This window comes from Hypanus sabinus, chromosome 5, assembly GCF_030144855.1.
Source record: "Hypanus sabinus isolate sHypSab1 chromosome 5, sHypSab1.hap1, whole genome shotgun sequence".
NCBI lineage: Eukaryota > Metazoa > Chordata > Chondrichthyes > Myliobatiformes > Dasyatidae > Hypanus > Hypanus sabinus.
This window is the reverse complement of record NC_082710.1, coordinates 111,736,718-111,759,806: the sequence shown is the minus strand read 5'-3', so window position 1 is coordinate 111,759,806 and position 23,089 is coordinate 111,736,718. Positions and strand designations below refer to the sequence as shown.

Genomic DNA, 23,089 nt, shown 5'->3' with positions numbered 1-23,089 from the left:
CTCTTCACAGTAAAGTTATACCACAAACACAAGAAAATCTGCAGATGCAGGAAATCCAAAGCAACACACAAAATGCTGGAGGAACTCAGCAGGCCAGGCAGCATCTATGGAAACGAGTGAACAGTTGACATTGTGAGCCAAGACCCTTCATCAGGACTGGAAAAAGTCAGAGTGAGAAGGCGGGGGGGAGGGGAGAAGTAAGTACAAGTTGGGAGGTGATAGGTGAAACTGGGAGAGGGAGAGGAGTGAAGGAAATAGCTGGGAAATTGATTGGTGAAAGTGATGAAGGGCTGGAGAACTGTAAAGTTGTGCTCTGCATAGTAGAATATTGCAATCTTTTCTCTGCGTTCAAAGTTCAATTAGGTAACTGGAAAAATGGGCCTGGGCTTTGTGATGTGCTAGTAGCACTTTGCAGGCAGCACACTTGCTTTGTTGTGCACATTGTGTTACACAATTTCTTCTTGCAGATATTCAATCATAGTCTTTAGCTTGCTCCTTGGCTTTACAGACGCTTGTGCTACATAACAGGTATCCAGATCTTATCAAGGGACAGAGCTGAGGCTGATAGAAATGTTTGAAGTCCTTTGTGATCTAAATATCTGTTCAATTATGTTAAAGAATGGCTATTTTAAGGAGAATATGCATTAAGGCTTTCTGATAAAGTATTGAAAGCTTTTGGAGTAAAGACAGTGAACAGGAGAAATACCCATTACCCTCTATGTGCTCAGAAGGACCTTAGAGTCTAAAGGAGGGTACAAGAATGATTCCAGGAATGAAAGGGTTATAGTATAAGGAGCATTTGATGGCTCTGGGCTTGTATTTGCTGGAGTTTATAAGGATGAGGGGGGATCTAATTGAAACCCATCAAATATTGAAAGGCCTGGATAGAGTAGACAAGGGAGGATATTTCCAATACTTGGAGAATCTTGGGCTAGAAGGTGTAGCCTCAAAATAAAAGGACATTCTTTTGAAACAGATGAGGAGGAATTTCTTTAGTCAGAGGGTGGTGAACCTATGCAATTCATTGGCACATTCAGCTATTGAGGCCATGTCATTGGGTATACTTAAAGCATGGTTGATAGGCTCTCGATTAGGAAGAACATGAAAACTTACAGGAAGAAGGCAGGAGATTGAAGTTGAGATGGAAAACAAATCAACAATGATCAAATAGCAGAGCACATCTGATGGGCTGAATGGCCCAATTCTGTTTCTATGTCTCATGGTCATTTGTGATTTCCAAGAGTGGTGCAGAAATAGAGCTTCAAGATGTGCAGGATAATATTTAATGATCAAACACATTGTGAAATGCTAACAGTCTTCAGATGGGACATATTGTCAACTGCACCACCAGATCATCCCTTCAATTCACCAAAGTCCCATCTTTTACCAGTTAATAATTCAAGTCAATTGGGCATCAACCTTTCAACTTGTATTGTTCACCTCAATCTGTTCAATTCTCATTCCAATAATTTAGTGTGATGGTGGTGGATATCCGTAGGCAGCAATAACAAACTGGAAGTGAATGTTTTCACTTATGTGGAGGTGGCAGTGTTGAGATTTGACATTAGTTCGGCTGTGGTTGATATTGAAACTCAATGTCAGATGATGTGGATCTCGGCATACCTAATAATTCACCTTTGCTGCTTATCTCTTACCCCACATGTATATACGTGCCCAGTTGTATGTGTAATTCGTGTCTTTGTACTCCTGTAATTTTCATATACAGATTCCTCTCTAGTCTCAACCTCTAAAGCACACTAAGTGTCAATGTCTGAACTGGGGGAAGCAAGTGCAAGATGGAGTGAGTGTGTTTCTACATAGAAACAAAATACCTATAGCACAATACAGGCCCTTCGGCCTACAATGCTGTGCCAAACACAGACTTACTTTAGAAATTACCTAGGGCTACCCATAGCCCTCTATTTATCTAAGCTCCATGTACCTATCCCAGAGTCTCTTAAAAGACCCTATCATATCCACCTCCATCGCCGTCGCCAGCAGCCCATTCCACGCACTCACCAATCTCTGCATAAAAAAACCTACCTCGACACCTCCTCTGTACCTACTTCCAAGCACCTTAAAACTGTGCTCTCTCGTGTTAGCCATTTCAGCCCTGGGCCTCTGACTATCCACGCGATCAATGCCCCTCGTCATCTTATACTTCTCTATCAGGTTACCTCTCATTCTCCTTTGCTCCAAGGAGAAAAGGCCGAGTTTACTCAACCTATTCTCATAAGACATGATCCCCAATCCAGGCAACATCCTTGTAAATCTCCTCTGCACCCTTTCTATAGCTCCTACATCCTTCCTGTAGTGAGATGACCAGAACTGAGGACAGTATTCCAAGTGGGATCTGACCAAGGCCCAATATAGCTGCAACATTACCTCTTGGCTCTTAAACTCAATCCCACAGTTGATGAAGGCTAATGCACTGTATGCCGCCTTAACCACAGAGTCAACCCTCACAGCAGCTTTGAGTGCCCTATGGACTTGAACCCCTAAGATCCCTCTGATCCTCCACACTACAAAGAGTCTTACCACTAATACTATATTCTGCCATCATATTTGACCTACCAAAATGAACCACCTCACACTTATCTGGGTTGAACTCCATCTGTCACTTCTCAGCCCAGTTTCGATGCCTCGCTGCAAGCTCTGACAGCCCTCTACACTATCCACAACATCCCCAAACTTTGTGTCATCAGCAAATTTACTAACCTAACCCTCCACGTCTTCATCCAGGTCATTTATAAAAACCACGAAGCGAAGGGGTCCCTGAACAGATCCCAGAGGCACACCACTGGTCACCAACCACCATGCAGAATATGATCCATCTGCATCTACGCTGTCTTCTGTGGGCAAGCCAGTTCTGGATCCACAAAGCAATGTCCCCTTGCATCCCATGTCTCCTTACTTTCTCAATAAGCCTTGAATGGGGTACCTTATCAAATGCCTTGCTGAAATCCATATACACTACATCTACTGCTCTACCTTCATCAAAGCATTTAATCACATCCTCAAAAAATTCAATCAGGCTCGTAAGGCACGACCTGCCTTTGACAAAGCCATGCTGACTATTCCTAATTATATTATGCCTCTCCAAATGTTCATAATCCTGCCTCTCAGGATCTTCTCCATCAACTTACCAACCACTGAAGTGAGACTCACTGGTCTATAATTTTCTGGGCTATCTCTACTCCCTTTTTTGTATAAGGGAACAACAACTACAACCCTCCAATCCTCCTGAACCTCTCCCATCCCCATTGATGATGCAGAGATCATTGCCAGAGGCTCAGCAATCTCGTCCCTCACCTCCCACAGTAGCCTGGGGTACACCTCGTCTGCTCCCGGTGACTTATCCAACTTGATGCTTTCCAAAAGCTCCAACACATCCTCTTTCTTAATGTCTATATGCTCAAGCTTTTCAGTTCACTGTAAGTCATCCCTACAATTGCCAAGATCCTTTTCCGTAGTGAATACTGAAGCAAAATATTCATTAGTTACCTCTGGTATCTCCTCCAGCTCCATACACATTTTTTCCACTGTCACACTTGATTGGTCCTATTCTCTCACATCTTATCTTCTTGAACTTCACATACTTATAGAATGCCTTGGGGTTTTCTTCAATCCTGTTCACCAAGGCCTTCTCATGGTCCCATCTGGCTCTGCTAATGTCATTCTTAAGCTCCTTCCTGCTAGCTTATAATCTTCTAGATCTCTATCATTACCTAGTTTTTTTAACCTTTCGTAAGCTCTTCTTCTTGACTAGATTTACAACAGCCTTTGTACACCACAGTTGCTGTATCCTACCATCCTTTCCCTATCTCATTGGAACGTACCTATGCAGAACATCACGCAAATATCTCCTGAACATTTGCCACATTTCTTCCATACATTTCCTTGAGAACATCTGTTCCCAATTTATGCTTCCAAGTTCCTGCCTGATAGCTTCATATTTCCCCTTAGTCCAATTAAACTCTTTCCTAACTTATCTGTTCCTATCCCTCTCCAATGCTATGGTAAAGGAGATAGAATTGTGATCACTATTTCCAAAATTCTCTCCCACTGAGAGACCTGACTCCTGACCAGGTTCATTTCCCAATACCAGATCAAGTACAGCCTCTCCTCTTGTAGGCTTATCTACCTGAAACCTGCCTGAACACACCCAACAAACTCCACCCCATCTTTATTAACATCTTTTTTGTGATTTTGAATATTAAATATGAACAAAGAATAAGCAGCAATCACAAGAAAAGACTTAAGTTTAAAAAAATAATGCACAAATTTTACAAGAAACAACACAAGTTAAACAAAGTTCAATACATATCTGGCCAACCTTGTCTGACCTATCTCATTAACAAGGCATTTTCACCCACAGAATTACCACTCATTGGATGTATTTATTTTTTGTTTCTCACACCATCTCCATTAGATCTAGACACTGCTGTATCCCAGGAGATCAATATCTTCTGAAATACTCAAATCACCTCAATTCAGCAGCAACAATCCCAGGAGATCAATATCTTCTGAAATACTCAAATCACCTAAATTCAGCAGCAACAATCATTCCACAGTCAAATTCACCTGGATCACATTTCTTCCCCATTCTGATGTTTGGTCTGAACAACAACTGAATCTCTTTGCCACGTCTGCATGCTTTTATGCATTCACATGCTACCACATGGTTAACTGATCAGATATTTGCATTAATGAGCAGGTGTGCAGGTGTACCTTATAAAGTGGCAACTAAGTGTATCATTGGGTTCTTTCAAGGATGGTTCAATTGTTGAGATGAACATTTGCTTAAATTGCAAATAACTTGTAATGGAAATCAAACACTAAAGGAAATCATAAATTACCCTTACCTTGATTTTTCAAAAAAATTAATAAATAGGAAATGAGAATTACAATATACAGTAAATTCCAATTAATTGGGCAATCACTTAATCGGGGCAGACACTTATTTGGTAATTCTTAAAGAACAGAAAAACAATTCAAGAAAATAGGAAGGATTCTGTATGATTATATGGGACACGATGCCACTTATTTTGTACATGAGACTGTTATTTTGTACATGAGACTGTTGCTGAACAGTTCCCACTAATGTCAATCGCCTGCAATTATGTGGCTGTTAGGCACCACATGTGCTCAGAGCGAAGAGTTTGTAAATAGCATCGGTTGCATGTGCTTATTTTAAAAGCAGTGAATTTTGTCAGATTTGGAGGGTTATAATCATCATGAGTATTATATGAAGACAATCCATTATCTGCACTGGATGTCTGTGTTAATTTTGTTCATTTACACTCATTCAAAAGAACTCAGCACGCTGGATGAATTTCTCCATTGGTAATTATTAGAAGTTGGTCTCTTAAGGCTGGTATAGCTGGAGTGGTAATGGGAATAAGCTTCCACTACCTATTAAATACTCCCACTGGTATGGGTATCAACTTGCCTGTGGACAAACAAGTCCAGCTGCTGGCCTTTATGTGTGGCTTAGCTGACAGAAGAAGGGGCAAGGGTGGGTTACTGGTGCCTTAAAACTGGTCACTTCAGGCAGATGGGGTTTATCAGCCATGGTTAGCAGCTCATCTAGGAGAAGAAAAGCTCTGATCTCAAACCTCTGCTGCCATGTGGCTATACGCACTCTTGGGGAAGGCTTTGGGAGTAAACCCTGAGGGAAGAATTCAGAGCTGGAATTCCTAAAGCAGTCCTACACTGAGTTCAATGCTGACTGGCAACTCCTGCTATGATGCTGGTGCCAAACTGTATGGGCCTCTGCTGTTCATTTTGGTTCATCAGCTGTTTGAAGTGGGGGAGTTTAAGCTTGCTCACCATATTTTACTGCCCTGACTTGCACATCTAGATAGCCAGGGTGGAACAACAATGGAGGCCTCAGCAATTATAAGCAGCTAATGCACAGTTTTATAGTATTGTGGTAGAATTGGCAGTGTTCTAATTTGCTCTGTATTTCACTTAAATATATACTTTGTTACACAGTTAAGTGGCAGATTTCCTTTTAACCATTTCGATTAAACTTTGGCTAATTAGGGCAATTGCTTAATTAGACCAAAATATACTGGTCCTACTGTATCCCAATTAATCAGAAACCATAACTGTTGTTCAAAATGCAAGCCTGCGACTAGTAGTGTGCTATGGGGATTGCTGCTATGTTCACTGTTGTTTGTCATCTACATTAACAATTTGGATGAAAATATAGCTGGCAATAGTTAGTATCTCTTGAAAACCAAGGGTCCCTAAACCTGTTATCTTTGTCTTTTAACCTGACCTGAATATACAAAATCTGTACTCTCCAAAATTTCACTTTTGAAGACCTCCCACTTGTACATACTTACCAAATTCAGCCTTACTAGAAAACAGCTTATCTGAATCCACACTTGTCAGATCCTTTCACAATTGGCTTTTCACCAACTTAGAATCTCAATCTGAGGAGCAGACCTAACTGTTTTCATAACTACCCTAGAAACTAATGGCCGTACATTCACTGGATGCAAAGTGTTCCCAGACACAGAATTCTGTCACCTGCCCTGTCACATTCCCTAATAGGAGATCTAGTATCACAGTCCCCTTAAATAAAAATAAACAAGTTATTCCGATTACTACATATAATTATGTTTCACATGACTAGGGTGAAATCAATATAACTATGAAATAATTCAGTGCATGGATCAGAAGATTTTGCAGAAGGAATAATTCTTTACTGCCTGCAAAATGACAAAATAAGTATGATGTAGAATGTCTCCATTGCTTTGTCATAACTCATCTTCGAACTTGCCTTCCCATTGTTGCAGTTCCCGTGCAGTAATTAGATTGCAGTCAGTAAACGTTCATCTTGAGAATGAAAGAAAACTTTCTCTAGGGCTGAGACCTGTTTCATCAGGCTTCACATCAGTGAATAAAATGTTTATCTCTGATTTAACCAATATTTAAATTGACATACTGATTTTAAATCATTTTATTATAACGGTGAGCAAAAATTAAGGGAAAACCATATCATTATTCTAAGTAGAGGTCTGCTTGGTACTCCAATATTGGGAACAATACTGGGGGCAAAACTGTGAACTGTCATATTGATTTTTAAAGAATTTGTCTGATCCCTCACATTCTGCCCTGTCACATTCCCTAATCTTTTACTCCTTACCCTAACATCAGTGATGGAGAAGTTACTGGAAGGCAGGATCTATCTGCATTTGGAAATGCAAGAGCTGATTCGAAGTATTCAGCATGACTTTGTGCATGGGAATTTGTGGCTCATGAACTTGATTGAGTGTTTCTTGAAGAGGTGGCCAAGGGGTTGGATGAGGGCTGGGAGGTAGAGGTTCCCTGCTTGGACCATAGTAAGTCCATTGCAATGAAAGGCTGGTCTGAAAGGTTAGATTACATGAGAGTCAGGATGAGTTAGAGAATTAGGTACAGAATTGACTCGGTGGAAGAAGTCAGAGGGTGATAGTAGAGGGTTGTTCCCTAAGAGCAGAGGCCTGTGACCAGTATTGTGCTACAGAGATCCACACCGAGTCTGTCAGCTGTATTAATAACTTGGATGAGAATGTAGATGGCATGGTTAATCAGCTGGCAGAAGATGACAAATTGGTGTTACAGTGTATAATCTATCTAAGATTACAAATAGATCTACAATATATCAAATAAGTGTGCCATGGAATTTAACTGAGATTAGTGTGAAGATAAAGCAGGACAGGATGGTACATGGTAAGACTCTGGAGACTGTTGTAGAAGTCCCAAGGGTACAAGTACATAGTTCCCTGAAAGTGGAGATAAAAGGCTGACAGAATTGAGTTGAATTTACTTTTATTACTTACACCCTTCATATACATGAGGAGTAAAACCCTTACATTATGCCTCCGTCTAAATGTGCAATGTGCAATTTATAGTAAATTATAATAAATAGTATGTACAACAGGACAGTCAATATAACATAGATGTCGCTTGATATAACATGTGTCAGCATAAATTTATCAGTCTGATGGCCTGGTGGAAGAAGCTGTCCCGGAGCCTGTTGATCCTGGCCTTTATGCTGTGGTACTTTTTCCCAGATGGTAGCAGCTGGAACAGTTTGTGGTTGGGGTGACTCAAGTCCCCAATGATTCTTTGGGCCCTTTTTACACAACCGTCTCTGTAAATGTCCTGAATAGAGGGAAGTTCCCATCTACAGATCCGCTGGGCTGTCCGCACCACTCTCTGCAGAGTCCTGCGATTGAGGGAAGTACAGTTCCCATACCAGGCAGTGATGCAGCCAGTCAGGATGCTCTCTATTGTGCCCCTGCAGAAATTTCTTAGGATTTGGGGGTCCATACCAAACTTCTTCAACAGTCTGAGATGGAAGAGGTGCTGCTGTGCCTTTTTCGCCACACAGTTGGTACATACAGACCATGTGAGATCCGCGGTGATGTTTATGCTGAGAAACTTAACTAGGCATATTGCTTACTTGACTTCATCAATTGGGGCACATGGTATAAGACCTAGGATATTGTATATTAGCTGTTCAAGGCAATGGTCAGACCACACCTGGACTATCGTATGCAGCAGCTATTCCTGCCCTTGTGATATGTATTTCAGCTGGGCAGTATCCCAAAATGTCAGCGCCCTTGGAATCCAGAGAAGTCATCCCTTCCTGTCAAACATGGTCATCTAGCCATAGGAAGGATGCAATTAAGTTGGAAAGGGTGCTGGAAAAATTTGCAAGTAAATTGCTGGATCTCAATGAGAAAGGCAGGGTTGTTTTCCATGCAATATGTGAGACTGAAAGGTAAAGGTATACAATTTCATGAAGGGAATTGCTTAGGTGAATAGTCAGGGTCTTTTTCCCAGGTACAGAAGTCTAAAACTAGAGGATGTGAGGTCTAAGGCGAGAAGGAAAAGATTTAAAGGGGCAAGTTTTTCCACACTGAGAGTGGTGAGTTTCTGGAATGAGCTGTCAGAAGAAGTGGGAAAGTCAGTTGCAATTATGCTTGGAAGATATTAGACAGGAAATGTTTTTAGAGCTATGGGCCAAATTCAGACGAATGGGATAGCTTAGTTAGACAACTGGGTCAGCTTGGGTGAGAGAAAATTTGATTCAGCCCACTAGGCGATTAGTTACTCTGGAATGGGTGTTGTGTAATGAATAGGATTTCATTAGGGAGTTAATGTAAAGGAATCCTTAGGAGGTAGTGACCATAATATGGTAGAATTCACCCTGGAATTTGAGGTGGAGAAGCTGAAGTCAACAGATGTATCAGTATTACAGTGGAGTAAAGTGAATTATGGTGACATGAAAGAAGAGCTGGCCAAATTTATAGGAAGGGATGATTTCTCTGGATTCCAGGGGTGCTGACCTTTTGGGATACTGTCCAGCTGAAGTACATATCACAAGGGCAGGAATAGCTGCTGGATGTTATGGGGTTTAGATGCTTCAAAAGGAACAGGCAGCAAGATAAAAGAGGTGGAGGAGTGGCATTGCTAATCAGGGATGGTATCACAACTGCAGAAACCGAGGACTTCTTGGAGGGACTGTCACCTGAGTCAGTGTGGGTGGATGTCATAAACAGGAAGGGAGCAATCACTCTTTTGGGAGTCATTTGTCAATCTACAATAGCATCAGAGACACTTAAGAATAGGTCAGGAGGCAGATTTTGGAAAGTTGCAAAAATAACAGGGCTGTTGTTATGGGAAACTTCAACTTCCCTAATATTGATTGGCACCTTTTTAGTGCAAAAGGTCTGGATGAGTGGAATTAGCTAGATGAGTCCAGGAAATATTCCTGAGACAATATGTAGGCAGGCCAAATAGAGGACAAGTCAAATTGGATCTGGTGCCAGTCAACAAGTGTCATATCTCTTGGTGGGAGAGCATTTCAGTGACAGTGACCACAACTCCCTAATGTTTACTATAACCTTGTAGAGAGATAGGAGGTGATGCTTTGGGAAAGCATTTAATTGGGAAGAGCAAAATAATCCTGTTAGGCAGGAAGTGGGAAGCATAAATTTGGAACATATCTACTCCGGGAAATGCACTACAGATATGTGGAGCACTTGCTGGGGATTCTGAATAGCTTTGTTCCATTGGGGCAGGGAAAGTACGGTAAGGTGAAGGATGTGGAACATCTAGGCAAGATGAAGAAAGAAGATTACAAAACACATTGATGAAGGTAGAGATGTAGATGTGGTGTATGTGGGTTTTAGTAAAGTATTTGATAAAGTTTCTCATGATAGGCTCATTCAGAAAGTCAAGAGGCATAGAACCAGGTTAAGTCTGGATACAGAACTGGTTTGCCCACAGATGCAGAGAATGGTATTAGATGGAGAGCATTCTTCCTGCTGGTCGGTGATCAGTGGTGTTCTGCAGTAGTGTTCTGGGACCCTGCTCTGTATGATTTTTATAGATGACTTTAATGAAGAAGTGGAAGGGTAAAATTGCAGATATAACCATATAACAATTACAGCATGGAAACAGGCCATCTTGGCCCTTCTAGTCTGTGCCGAACGCTTACTCTCTCCGTCCCACCGACCTGCACTCAGCTCGTAACCCACCATTCCGTTCTTATCCATGTACCTATCTAATTTTTTTTTTAATGACAATATCGAACCTGCCTCCACCACCTCTACTGGAAGCTCGTTCCACACAGCTACCACTCTCTGAGTAAAGAAATTCCCCCTCATGTTACCCCTAAACTTTTACCCCTTAACTCTCAACTCATGTCCTCTTGTTTGAATCTCCCCTACTCTCAATGGAAAAAGCCTATCTATGTCAACTCTATCTATCCCACTCATAATTTTAAATACCTCTATCAAGTCCCCCCTCAACCTTCTACGCTCCAAAGAATAAAGACCTAATTTGTTCAACCTTTCTCTGTAACTTAGGTGCTGAAACCCAGGTAACATTCTAGTAAATCTCCTCTGTACTCTCTCTATTTTGTTGACTTCTTTCCTATAATTCGGTGTCCAGAACTGTACACAATACTCCAAATTTGGCCTCACCAATGCCTTGTACAATTTTAACATTACATATCAGCTCCTATACTCAATGCTCTGATTTATAAAGGCCAGCATACCAAACACTTTCTCCACCACCCTACCCACATGAGATTCCACCATCAGGGAACTATGCACTATTATTTCTAGATCACTCTGTTCTACTGTATTCCTCAATGCCTACCATTTACCATGTGTGTCCAATTTTGATTAGTCCTACCAAAATGTAGTACCTCATACTTATCAGCATTAAACTCTATCTGCTACCTTTCAGCCCACTCTTCTAACTGGCCTAAGTCTCTCTGCAAGCTTTGAAAACCTGCTTCATTATCCACAACGCCACCTATCTTAGTATCATCTGCATACTTACTAATCCAGTTTACCACCCCATTATCCAGTCATCCAGATGACATGAAGGTTTCTGTCCCTATGGATAGTGTAGAGAGTTGTTGTAGGTTACAATGGGCCATTGACAGAATGCAGACCAGGGGTAAGAAATGGCAGATGGAGTTCAACCCAGGAAAGTGTGAAGCGATTCATTTTGGAAGGTTGAATTTGAAGGCAGAATACAAAATTAATAGCAGGATTCTTAGCACTGTGGAAGAACAATGGGACCTTCTGCCCCGCATCCATAAATCCCTCAAAATTGTATCTCAAATTGACAGGGTTATTATGAAGACCAATGGTGTGTTAGCATTTATTAGTCGGAAATAGATTTCAAGAGCTGAGAGGTAATGTTGCAGCTCTATAAAACCCTGGTTAGACCGCACTTGGACTATTGTGTTCAGTTCCTCATTATAGGAAGGATATCATCAAACTCTTCTTACTGCAGTCAAAGGTTCCTACCTGCTTCAAAATTGTACCAGTGCCCAAGAAGAGCAGGATAAGCTGTCACAATGACAATCACCCAGTTGCACTCACATTTACTGTGATGAAGTGCTTTGAGAGTTTGGTCATGGCTAGAATCATCTCCTGCCTAAGCAAGGACCTGGACACACTGCAATTTGCCCTTTGCCACATAGGTCTACAGCAGATGGAATTTCACTGGCTCTCCACTTGGTCTTGGATCATATGGAAAATAGAAATACCTACATCAGACAGCTGTTCATTGATGGTAGCACAGCATCCAATACAATTATTCCCTCAGTTCTGATCAATGAGCTGCAAAACCAGGGCCTCTGTACCTGCCTCTGAAAATGTACCCTTGACTTCTTCAGTGGGAAACCACAGTCAGTTAGAATTGGAAATAACATCTCCTCACTACCAATCAACACTGGCACATCTTTAGCCCACTGCTACACTCTCTGTACACCTACAATTGCATGAGTAGATAGAGCTCCAACACCATCTATAAATTTGCTGATGACACAGCTATCGTTGGAAGAATTTCAGATGGTGACAAGGAGGCAGCAACATCCTTGCCCTCAATGTCAGTAAAACCAAGAAATTGATTGTGGACTTCAGGAGGGGAACTCAAGGTAACAAACACCAGTTCTCATCAAGGGATCAGAAATTGTAAGGATGAACAGTTTCATGTTCCTGCTTGTCAATACAGTATCTCTGAGGATCTATCCTGGGCCCAACATATTGATGCAAGTCCAATGAAGGTACAACAGTGGCTTTATTTCATTAGGAGTTTGAAGAGATTTGTATGTCACCAAATACATTTGCAAGTTTCTACATATATACCGTGGAGAGCATTCTAACTGGCTATCTCACCATCTGGCATGGAGGGGCCAGTGCACAGGACTGGGAAAAAGCTGCAGAAAGTTGTAAACTCAGCCAGCTCCAACATGGGGAAAGGACTCCCCAGTATCCAGGACACCTTCAAAAGGTGATGCCTCAGAAAGGTGACACCCATCACCCAGGACGTCTCTTCTCACTGCTACCATCAAGGAGGAGGTATAGGAGCTTGAAGATGCACAATCAAAGTATCAGGAACAGCTTCTTCCCCTCCGCCATCAGATTTTTGAGTGGACAATGAACCCATGAACACTTACTCAGTATTTTTCCCTCTCTTTTTTGCAAGACTTATTTAATTTAATTTACTCTTTTATAGGTACTTCTTATTGCAATTTATAGTTTTTATTATTATGTATTACAACGTACTTCTGGTGCAAAACAATAAATGTAATGATATATGCCAGTGTTATTAAACCTGATTCTGATTTGTCTCAGGTGAATGCAGAGAATGGTGGGAACCTGGAATACACTGCCAGGGGTGGTAGTGGAGACAGATATGACAGAGGCTTTCAGGAGGCTCGTGCATGGACTTGTGAATTTGCAGAGGATGAAGGATGCAGATCGTGCGGGAAGAAGTTTAATTAGGCATCATTAGCTTAGCTGGTTCAGCACACATTGTGGGCCTGTTCCTGTGTAGTACTATGTTCTGTGTTCCATGTTCTAATCATTTTACAATGATATTTCCATCTTCCTGAAGGTTCAGAAACCACAGAATATTTCTCTACAGAATATTTCACAATACCTTTCAGAGCTTAATTTTATAACTATTCCAATCAGTTATTGCTTCAAATAATTTCACACATTTCAATCGACATATTATCTTCAATCCAATTCCAAAAAGTTAAGATTGAATGGGTGAAAATTGCTCTTCTACCCAGACGTGAGTTTTATCTTCCTGGCAGTTAGTTGTGTGTTTCAAATTCAATCAAATATTTTTTTTTGGCAAAACAATCTATTCCTCTTTGCAAATGGAAACAACCTTTGCAGCCCCTATGTATCCTCTCATTTCCACAATTTCAGTTCTGATGCCAATTTTAATACATGACACTTTTACAAGTTTTGATTGAAGTTTCAACTAAAATAGTTTTGAATGTGTGAGATTTGACAGAACTGAATATTTTAAACACATTTTGAGTATTTTGTCTCCAAAACTTACTGTTGGGAATGCCAGTTCATTAGATTGACCCTATATTCTACTGTAAGAATATTGCTGATTTTAATGCACAGCCTACGTGTTACGGGAAAAAAGGCAATAAAAATATTTATTTTTCTTCTGCAGATATGAATTAGGAGCTGCTTTGTTTATTGGCTGGGCTGGCTCTTCACTTTCTTTATTGGGAGGCACAATATTTTGTTTCTCCTTATCTGATGATAAAGATTCTCCAAGGTAAGATAAAATTAGTGAACAGGATATGTTCTGATAAAGCACATTTCAAGTTCAAAGTAAATTTATTATCAAAGTACACACGTTACCATATACAACCCTGAGATTCATTTTCTTAAGCGCAAACTCAATGAATCCATAATAGAATAATAACTATAATAGAATCAATGAAAGACCACACCAGCTTGGGTGTACAAAAGATAACAAACCGTGCAAACACAAGAATAAAGAAATAATAAATACATAAACAATAAATATTGAGACCATGAGATGATGAATCCTTGAAAGTGAATCCTTAGGTTGTGGGAACTTTTCAATGATGGGGCACGTGAAGTTGGGTGAAGTTATCTCACCTAGTTCAAGAGCCTGATGGTTGAGGGGTATAACTGTCCCAGAACCTGGTGGTATGAGTCCTGAGGCTCCTGTACCTTCTTCCTGATGGCAGTAGTATGCCCTGGGTGGTACTGGTCTCTGATGGATGTTGCTTTCCTGTGACAATGCTTCATGTAGATGTACACAATGGTGGGTAGGGCTTTACCTGTGATGGACTGGGCCGTATCCACTAATTTTTGTAGGATTTCCGATCCGGGTTATACCAAGCTGTGAGCTACTCTCCTGTACCTACAAGAAGCTTGCCAAAATTTTAGATGTCATGCTGAATCCCCACAAACTCTTAAGGATACTATTATAAAATTTCCAATTACTCATTCAAATATAATGAAGATGTAGGCCTGATGAGCAGTGAAACTGGCTCCATAACATCTTTTAGTCTTACAGACCAGATGCAGTGTCATTGTCCAAAACATCCCTTTGCCTCCACAGATGCTGTTAGATTTGCTGAGTTCCTCCACTGATTTCCATAAAGTACAGGATTTGATTTTATTCAAGATCTTTTCTTTTTGCATGAATTGTGAAGCCAAATTTTCAGAGCTCCTCAGAAAATTGGAATTTACCAAAGCACGTGCTTCCTAGGAATAACAGAGATAGTCATGATACCAGTCTTCATACAATGTTGCTTTAAACTGGGCAAATTGGAGAAGTAACAATCCACACTTTTGGTATCCAGGCTAAAGGCTGTACCCTCATAATGTTGGTATTCAGTCCATGCCGATCATTTTTTTTCTACTTAGCTGGTCCCAATTTCCTGCATTTGGCCCATATCCTTTCTCTCCATATAGTTATCCAAGTGCATTTTAAATGGTACAACTGTTTCCTGTGGCAGCACATCACATACTCTTATCACCCTCTGTAGAGTCAAACCGAAACACTGGCCATTTCTTCCTTTCCACCGATGTTGCTCGACCCGCTAAGTTCCTCCAGCAAGTTGTTTGTCTCTTGTGTCAGCATCATTTTAATGCCCTTCAATGAAACTTTGTTTTCCCTAAGTCAAGCCAGTACAAACCAGACCAGTCAGGTCTCCCAAGAACTGGGCATAGGTTACTTCAGGTCACAGGCAGTTCTTTCCATAAACGATACATCACAGGCACATCGTTCTCTGCCGTTGGTAGTATCTACCTCAGGAAGGCACTGTCCACCATCGAATATCCCTATCACCCAAGCCATGTCTTCTTTTTCAGCTACCTTTGGGCAGGAGGTACGGAAATCTGAAGTTCCACACCAGCAGGTTCAAGAACAAACATTTCCCTTCAACCATTTGGCTTTTGAACTAACCAGCAAGATCTTAATCACCATTATAATTTAGCAACTTTATGACCACTCTGATCAATTTACACCAAAAATAAGCTTGTTTTGTTCTAATTGTGGTTTTTGTATTTATAATTATGTATAATTAAGGTTTATTTTATGTTTGTCTTGAGCATTTTGCTTATATTATGCTTTGTGCCTGTGATTCTGCTACAAGTAAGCTTTTCATTGAACCTGTGCATATATGTACTTGTACACATGACAATAAACGTGATTTTGACTTTGAAACTTCTATTTCCACCTAACCAAGCTTCTTATTTCAAAATGATCTCTGGTTTAGCAGGTTATTAGTAGGGAGCACACTCCATCCACTTTCAGTTGCTCTGATTAAAGCATCCCTGAACAACAGCTAGTTCACAAAACAGTGACTGCAAGAACAGTCTCACAAAATGCATGCCTCCATTCCTTCCACAATATAGCAATAACAAAGAAAGAGGTTAAGTGCCTGTTACGAACCCCGTAACTGGGTTACTTACCAGCAAAGATAGAGACGTCCGTTGGAGTCTGGTGATACTATTTTTAACAGTATTTATTAGTAGAAATACACAAAAATAATATCAATGCAAATATACAGATAATATACGTTATCAATACTAAATCTAAAAGTGCGGGTATAATAATAATCAATAAGAAATAAGCTCTATCGTTGTCTAGGGGATAATGAATTGTCCGATGAAAATATAAAGTTCGCTTCAGTTCACACAGGCTGCTGTCGTTTGTTTGTCGCTGTGTTGCAATTGTTGGAGGGAGAGAGAGAGAGAGAGAGGGAGATAGGAGAATGGGAACAGTTACCGCTACGGGTTTTGCCAACCTTCCTTTATGATTTTGATCCGTTGGTGTCTCGTTGGTGTGGCTGTTCAAGTGTGACCTCTCCTTTAGCTAAACCGTTCTTCCGTGATGAGCCCCCCACCCAGGCAAGGGAGGACACACATGAGCTCCCACCAGCTTTTGCTATAAAACACTGTCACTGGATTTCTAGCGTTTCTCCTGGTGCGTCTAAGGGATGTTCCCCAGACCCGACTTTTATCCTCACTCACGGGGTCTCAGATGTCAATCAGGGTGGGATGATGCAATCCCTCAACCAGACCACTCTGGTTGTCCCCTGAGGGGTTTCAATGAATAGTACAGTACTCAATACACAATTCCTTCTCCAAGAGACATTAACAGTAATCAGTGGTTCTGTTCCGTTTATGTCAGGAGACATTCCACCTTGTTGTGTATTCTGCGTCTCTCTCTCTCTCATTATTGACATGATGTGTATCTCTCTCATTTCCTGGGTCTCAGACCTGAAATAATAGCGACCTTGCGATTCTCAAAAAGGAGGGGGCGACTTTGCACCCTTCGGCCCATCAGAGTTGCTCCACATTCGTAACAGTGCCCATATTTGAAATTCCAAGATTCAAAAACCAAATTTTTTTTTAGCACTGACATAACATCCCAAATGCAAAGTTCCACAAGACACTGGGAAGGCTCACGTGCCATGTCACAAGTCTTTGTACATAACAGGCTGTTCTGAGAAGGGACATCACATAAATAATGAACAGAAGTTAATGAGAAAGAGAAAAACACTGCATAAAGTGAAAAATGAAGATCTTGATTGTGTATCACCAGTGTCAGAGTGAATATAAGCTGCGTAATTGCATGCTGATCATGAAACAAGCAAAGGTCTATCACAACAAGCTGAAAATTGAAGGTAATTGTGAACATTCAGCAGGCTCAATTCAGAAATTTAAGAAAAGGAATGGTATTAAATTTTTAAAACATCTGGTGGCCATGAAAATCTAGCAACAGAACAAGTCTATGACGCTGATGGTTTTTAGAACTTACTTAATAGCATTAAATTTTTAACGCATTGCTGATGAAAATGTGCCATCTACAATGCTGATTGTTTTTATATCTTGCATGAAACATAAAAAATTTAAAATACGATACAGTGCACTGTAACCTTTTAATCAAAGCATGCCATCGTTGATGGGAGGGAAGCCTGCCATTGTTTGTTGTTGTTCAGCAGCTGATTCAGGTATTCTCCTCTCCCAGTGCTGTTGTGCTGCTTTTGTTATCCTGCAAGCATTCTATTTTCACTATGATAATGGTATGCTATAATCTTTGCTGTTTAGTACATCTGTGTGATGAACAAGTGTAAGACAAAGACTGCTTACTGGTGGCACTTAAGTTCAGAGTGAGAAATGATGGTGATCTCAAGCTATCTCATTATCTATTCCAAAATCCAAAACACTTCTTGCCCCTTGTAGATTTTATTTCCTTTACAGCTGACAATTTATTATTGTTACATGTACCAAGGTACAGTGGAAAACTTTGCTTTGCATGTCTTTGCTACAGATCATTTCATAGCATCTGTACGAGGGACAAACAGTAACAATTACAGAGAAAATGCAATACAGGCAGACAATTGGATGCAAGGCCATGATCAAGTAGATTGTGAGGTCAGGAGTGCATCTTGTCATACAAGGGGTCCGTTCGATATTTTGATAACAGAAGCTGTCTTTGAGCCTGGTGGAAGGTACTTCCAGGTTGTTAAATATTCTGCCCAGTGGGAAGGGGAAGAAGGGAGAATATCTGTTGTGGGTGGGGTCTTTGATAATCTTGGCTGCTTTACCAAAGCAGCAAGTGCAGAGAGAGTCCATCAAGGACTCTGCTTATTGGTGTTTGTGAGGAGCTGAGCTGCATTAACAACTTGCTGCAGTTTGTTATATTCTTGGACAGATTAGTTGCCAGACCAAGCCATGATGCAACTGGATGTGTTGCATCAATAAGTATTGGTGTTGATCAAAGGAACATGCTGAACTTCTTTAGACTCCTGGAGAAGTAGAGACGTGGTGCACTTTCCTGACTTTGGTATCTACTTGGATGGACCAGGACAGATTATTGGAGATGCTCATTCCTTGGAACTGAAAGCTCTTGACGTAGTCAACCTCAGCAGCTTTGATGTAAACAATAGCATGTGATCACTCCCCTTCCTGAATTCAATGACTAACTCTTTTGTTTTGCTAACATTTGGAGAAAGGATGTTGTAATATCAAAATGCCACCAGGGTCTCTATCTACATTGTTCCTCAGATAACTTTGCTGGGACAAAGTAATTCACACAAATAGTCTAAAAGCTAACACGAGGGAATCTGCAGATGCTGGAAATTCAAACAACACACACAAAATGCTGGTGGAACACAGCAGGCCAGGCAGCATCTATAGGAGAAGCACTGTTGACGTTTCAGGCCGCGCAGTAGTGAATTTCTAAAAGCTTCTGGGACAAAGATCCCAAACACCCAAAATTAAAAGCTATGAGGGATGGCTGTCCCAGTGCACAAATATCCCAACCATTGATAGGTCATCTATGCCTGTGACCATTTTTGATGTGCTAAGTGACGTAACTCCATTGTCTTGCATTTGGGCAATGCAGATAATAAGCCTCATGGCCACTTCACTTTGTAAGCCATATCTCTTGAGCAATCAGTCCCTGCTGTGGGCCAGCAGCCTCTGTTATGTAAGCACTGCTGTTTGCAAATCCTTTTAACTTCAAATTGATTACTGCTTTCAATTTACATTAAGAAATGAAGACTGATTGTTGCTCACAACAAGAAACTGAGCAAGGAATATTTGGTAGAAGTTTAACTTTGTCACAAACAACTCTGATCCTTTGGAAAGGTCCTGCTGCAGTTGGCAATTAGCCTCTCGGGTTCTGGAAAGCAAATATCCATCACAATGGGTACAGCGCATTCTGAGAGGGGAGGGTGAGCAGCTGGAAGTCATGGTCCAGTGACAGAGGCAGAACCAGGGAAGGGATCCTGCAAAGTGATTTTAAAGAGTAAGACTTTGAGAGTTGTGATCTCAGGATTACTACCCATGCCAATGCTAGTGAGGTGAGAATTAGATACATATTGCAGTTCAGCAGGTGGCTATGGAACTGGTACTGGAAGTAGGACTTCAGAATTATGGACCAATGTTCTTTCTTTTAGTGCAGTTGGGTCCAGATGCAAGTTTGAATATGGACTGAAGGGAGAGTAATATCCTTGCAAGGAGTTTTTCTAGTGCTACTCAGGTGGGTTTAAACTTAGAGTAACAAGCCAATGGAAACCACAGCGATAGGGCAACAGTTGGTAAGTTTGATGGCAAGAAAGTTGGTATGACAAGTGAGACTGAAAAGATGAACAGAAGTGGACAGGTCAATAAACATGGTGGAACTGATGGGCTGAAATGTGTTTATTTCATGCTAATAGGTAAAGCAGAGCCTGGATCAGTACATAGAATTACAATATATTTGCCATTACAGAGACCTGGTTGCATGAGGAATGGGACTGACAGCTTAATATTCCTGGGTATTGACTGACAGACCTGACAGTGAGTGAACATTTTTGGGTTGGAGACCACAACTCATCTACTTTAAGATGGTTATAAGGATAAAATGGGACCTTGTGGGAAGGGTGGCCACATAGCATTAAAGGACGGCATGGTAGCATAGAGCAACACTTTTCAGTGCCAATAATCATCAGTCGAAGTTCAATACCCACTGCTGTTTGAGGAGTTTGTATGTTCTCCCTTTGACATGAGTTCCCTCCAGTTTCCTCGCACATTCCAAAGACATACCATTAGAGTTAGTGATTAGTGGGCTTCCTATGTTGGCACCAGAAGCTTCTTTGGACTGCACTGCTCATTGACACAAACAAGGCTGTTTGGACATTTTACTTGGGTTGTAGCCTAATGAGTTGAGGGTGGATCACAACTGGTTGGTTTATCCAAAAATACATTAGCTATTCTCCCATTTCATATAACTCTGCCCCTTCATGCATCTAGGCTCTTGAATTCTAGTAAGAGAACTATGAATGACCTGGATCATCCTAAATTTGTTCAAGAAGGAAAAGAAAGCATACAAGAGGTTTGGGAAGATCAGATTATACTTGGTCCAGGTGAAATATAAACATAACGGAAAAATGCTCAAGCAAGCAACTAGGAAGGTGAAAAGTGGCCATGGAATGTCCTTAATGAGCAAGATCAAGGAGGATTTGATACATTATGAATAAGAAGACAACTAAAGAGAGGTTGTCCATTTAAGGATAAAAGGGAATTTGTGTCTGGACTCAGAGCAAGTGGCTGAGGTACTAAATGAGTACTTTGTGATGGTATTTGCTGAGGAGTAAGATATGAAGGCAGAGTGGGGCATGATAATGTGCTGGAACATTCTGAGATTATGGAGAACATAGTGTGGGGTATTCTGAACATCATTAAGGTGGATTAGTCACCAGGGCCTGATGGCATATATCCCAGAACATTGCAAGAAGCAAGTGAGGAGATTTCTGTTGCTTTGACAATGATCTGTGTGTCCTCATTAGCAGTAGCTGTGGTTCGAGAAGACTAGAGAACAAATGCTGTGCCTATTTACGAGACGTGTTTGAGAGAGGGACAGGAATGGGTGCTTAATGTCCTAAGGTTTCAAAGTTTTGGAAAAAATAAAGAGAGACATAAAAGATAGGGGTGTGGTAGTTGCACCACTAATCAGGGATAATATCACAGCTGCACGCAGAGCAGAAATAATGTTGGGCTCGTCCATTGACCCTATATGGGTAGAACTCACAAATAGGAAGCATGCCATTTCTCTGATGGGATTGTAGTACAGAAACCCCACTCCTCCCCCCCACAAAATCCACCAGGACAGTGAAGAGCAGATATGCAGGCAGATTAGGGTTGCTGTCATGGAGGGTCTTTAACCTAATGAGATTTACAGGAAGATGGTTCCTGCTGGCATTGCTGCCTGCTGCAATTCCAGCAGAGCAGGGTCATCAGCAAAGGACCACCACTTACTGATGTTCTGCTGCCTTAGCCCTGGTACATCACCTCATGATGGAGCAGTGGCAGCAGCGTCTTTGCCACCCACTGCAACCTCCAGTGGGGTTAGACGGTCCTCCGATTACCGTCCTTCCTCCTCAGCTACAGCCAGAAGCTGCCCTCTTCTGCCTCTTCAGCCTAACCTCTGGTGGCCTTCCTGAGCTTTGCTCCAGTCACAGCCGTATCACGAGGTAACCTTGTTGTTGATGTGCCATCGAGCCCAGGCATCCTACCTCCAGAGGCTAGCTGATGGTCCTCCAACCAGCTTCCTTAGACTCAGCTGCCCATTCTGAGTACTTCAGCCTCTTCTACTCCTTCCTCCCCTGGGATGGTTAACTCAATGAGTACTATATCTGCGTAGAGAGATGTGGTGGTGAATTCCATGGAGAATTGAACTGTCTGCTGAGACCTGCCCTCAGTCACAGAGAAGTACAGCACAGAAACAGGCCATTTGGCCCATCTGGTCTGTACTGAAACCACTTAAACTGCCTGCTCTCATTGTCTTGCACCAGGACCATATATCTTTCCATATCTCTGCTATCCATGTATGTATCCAAACTTCGCTTAAGCATTGAAATTGAGCTCACATGGATTACTTGCACTGACAGCTCATTTCACAAACTGACAACCCCCTGAATGAAGATGTTCCCCTTAAGCTTCTTACCTTTCACCCTTAACCCATGACCTCTGGTTCAAGTCCCACCCAACATCAGTGGAAAAAGCCTCCTTTCATTTACCCTATCTATACTCTCATAATTTTGTACATCTCTATCACATCTCCTCTTAATGTTCTACATTCTAAGGAATGCAGTCCTGACCTATTCAATCTTTCCTTTTAACTCAGGTCTTTCAGGCCTGGTAATAAACTGGTAAATTTTCTTTGTACTCTTTCAACCTTGTTTATATCTTTCCTGTAAGTAGGTGTCCAAAACTACACACAGTACTCCAAATCAGGCCTCACCAACTTCCCCAATATGAATTGGGATATTCTTAATGCAAGAGGATTAGATGGGGTAAATTTGTTAGGTGCATCCAGTAGATAGTCCAATGAGAGGAAGGGCTGTACTGGACCTGATGTTGGGTAAAGAGTCTGGCCAGGTGACTGACCAGTGGGTGAGCAGTTAGGGAACAGTGGCCACAACTCCTTAAGTTTTAAGATAGCTATAAATAAAGATGAGCAGGGACCTTGCAGGAGAGTATTAAACTGAAGCAGGGCAAATTATGAGAGCATTTGGCAGGAACCAGAGAGAGTTAATTGGGAACAGCTGACTTTTGGCAAGTCCACATCTGATTGTGAAAAGTGTACAGGACAGGGAAGTTCCAGTCAGAAGGAAGGACAAGGATGGCAAGGTAAGAGGTGTCAAGGGAAGTGATAAATTTAGTCAAGAAGAAAAAGTATGCAAAAATTCAGAAGCTAGAATCAAGTGAAGCTCTGG

General features: G+C 41.3%; 1 protein-coding gene across 1 annotated transcript in view; it reads left to right on the top strand.

Moving 5' to 3' along the window:
• The window catches only part of LOC132393748 (claudin-10-like), a 55,216-nt gene extending 41,097 nt beyond the window's left edge, over positions 1-14,119 (top strand). The window contains exon 4 of the mRNA XM_059969146.1: positions 14,008-14,119. Coding sequence (XP_059825129.1) covers positions 14,008-14,119 — 112 coding nt within the window. The remainder of the gene's footprint in view (positions 1-14,007) is intronic.
• Positions 14,120-23,089: the final 8,970 nt, after the last annotated feature.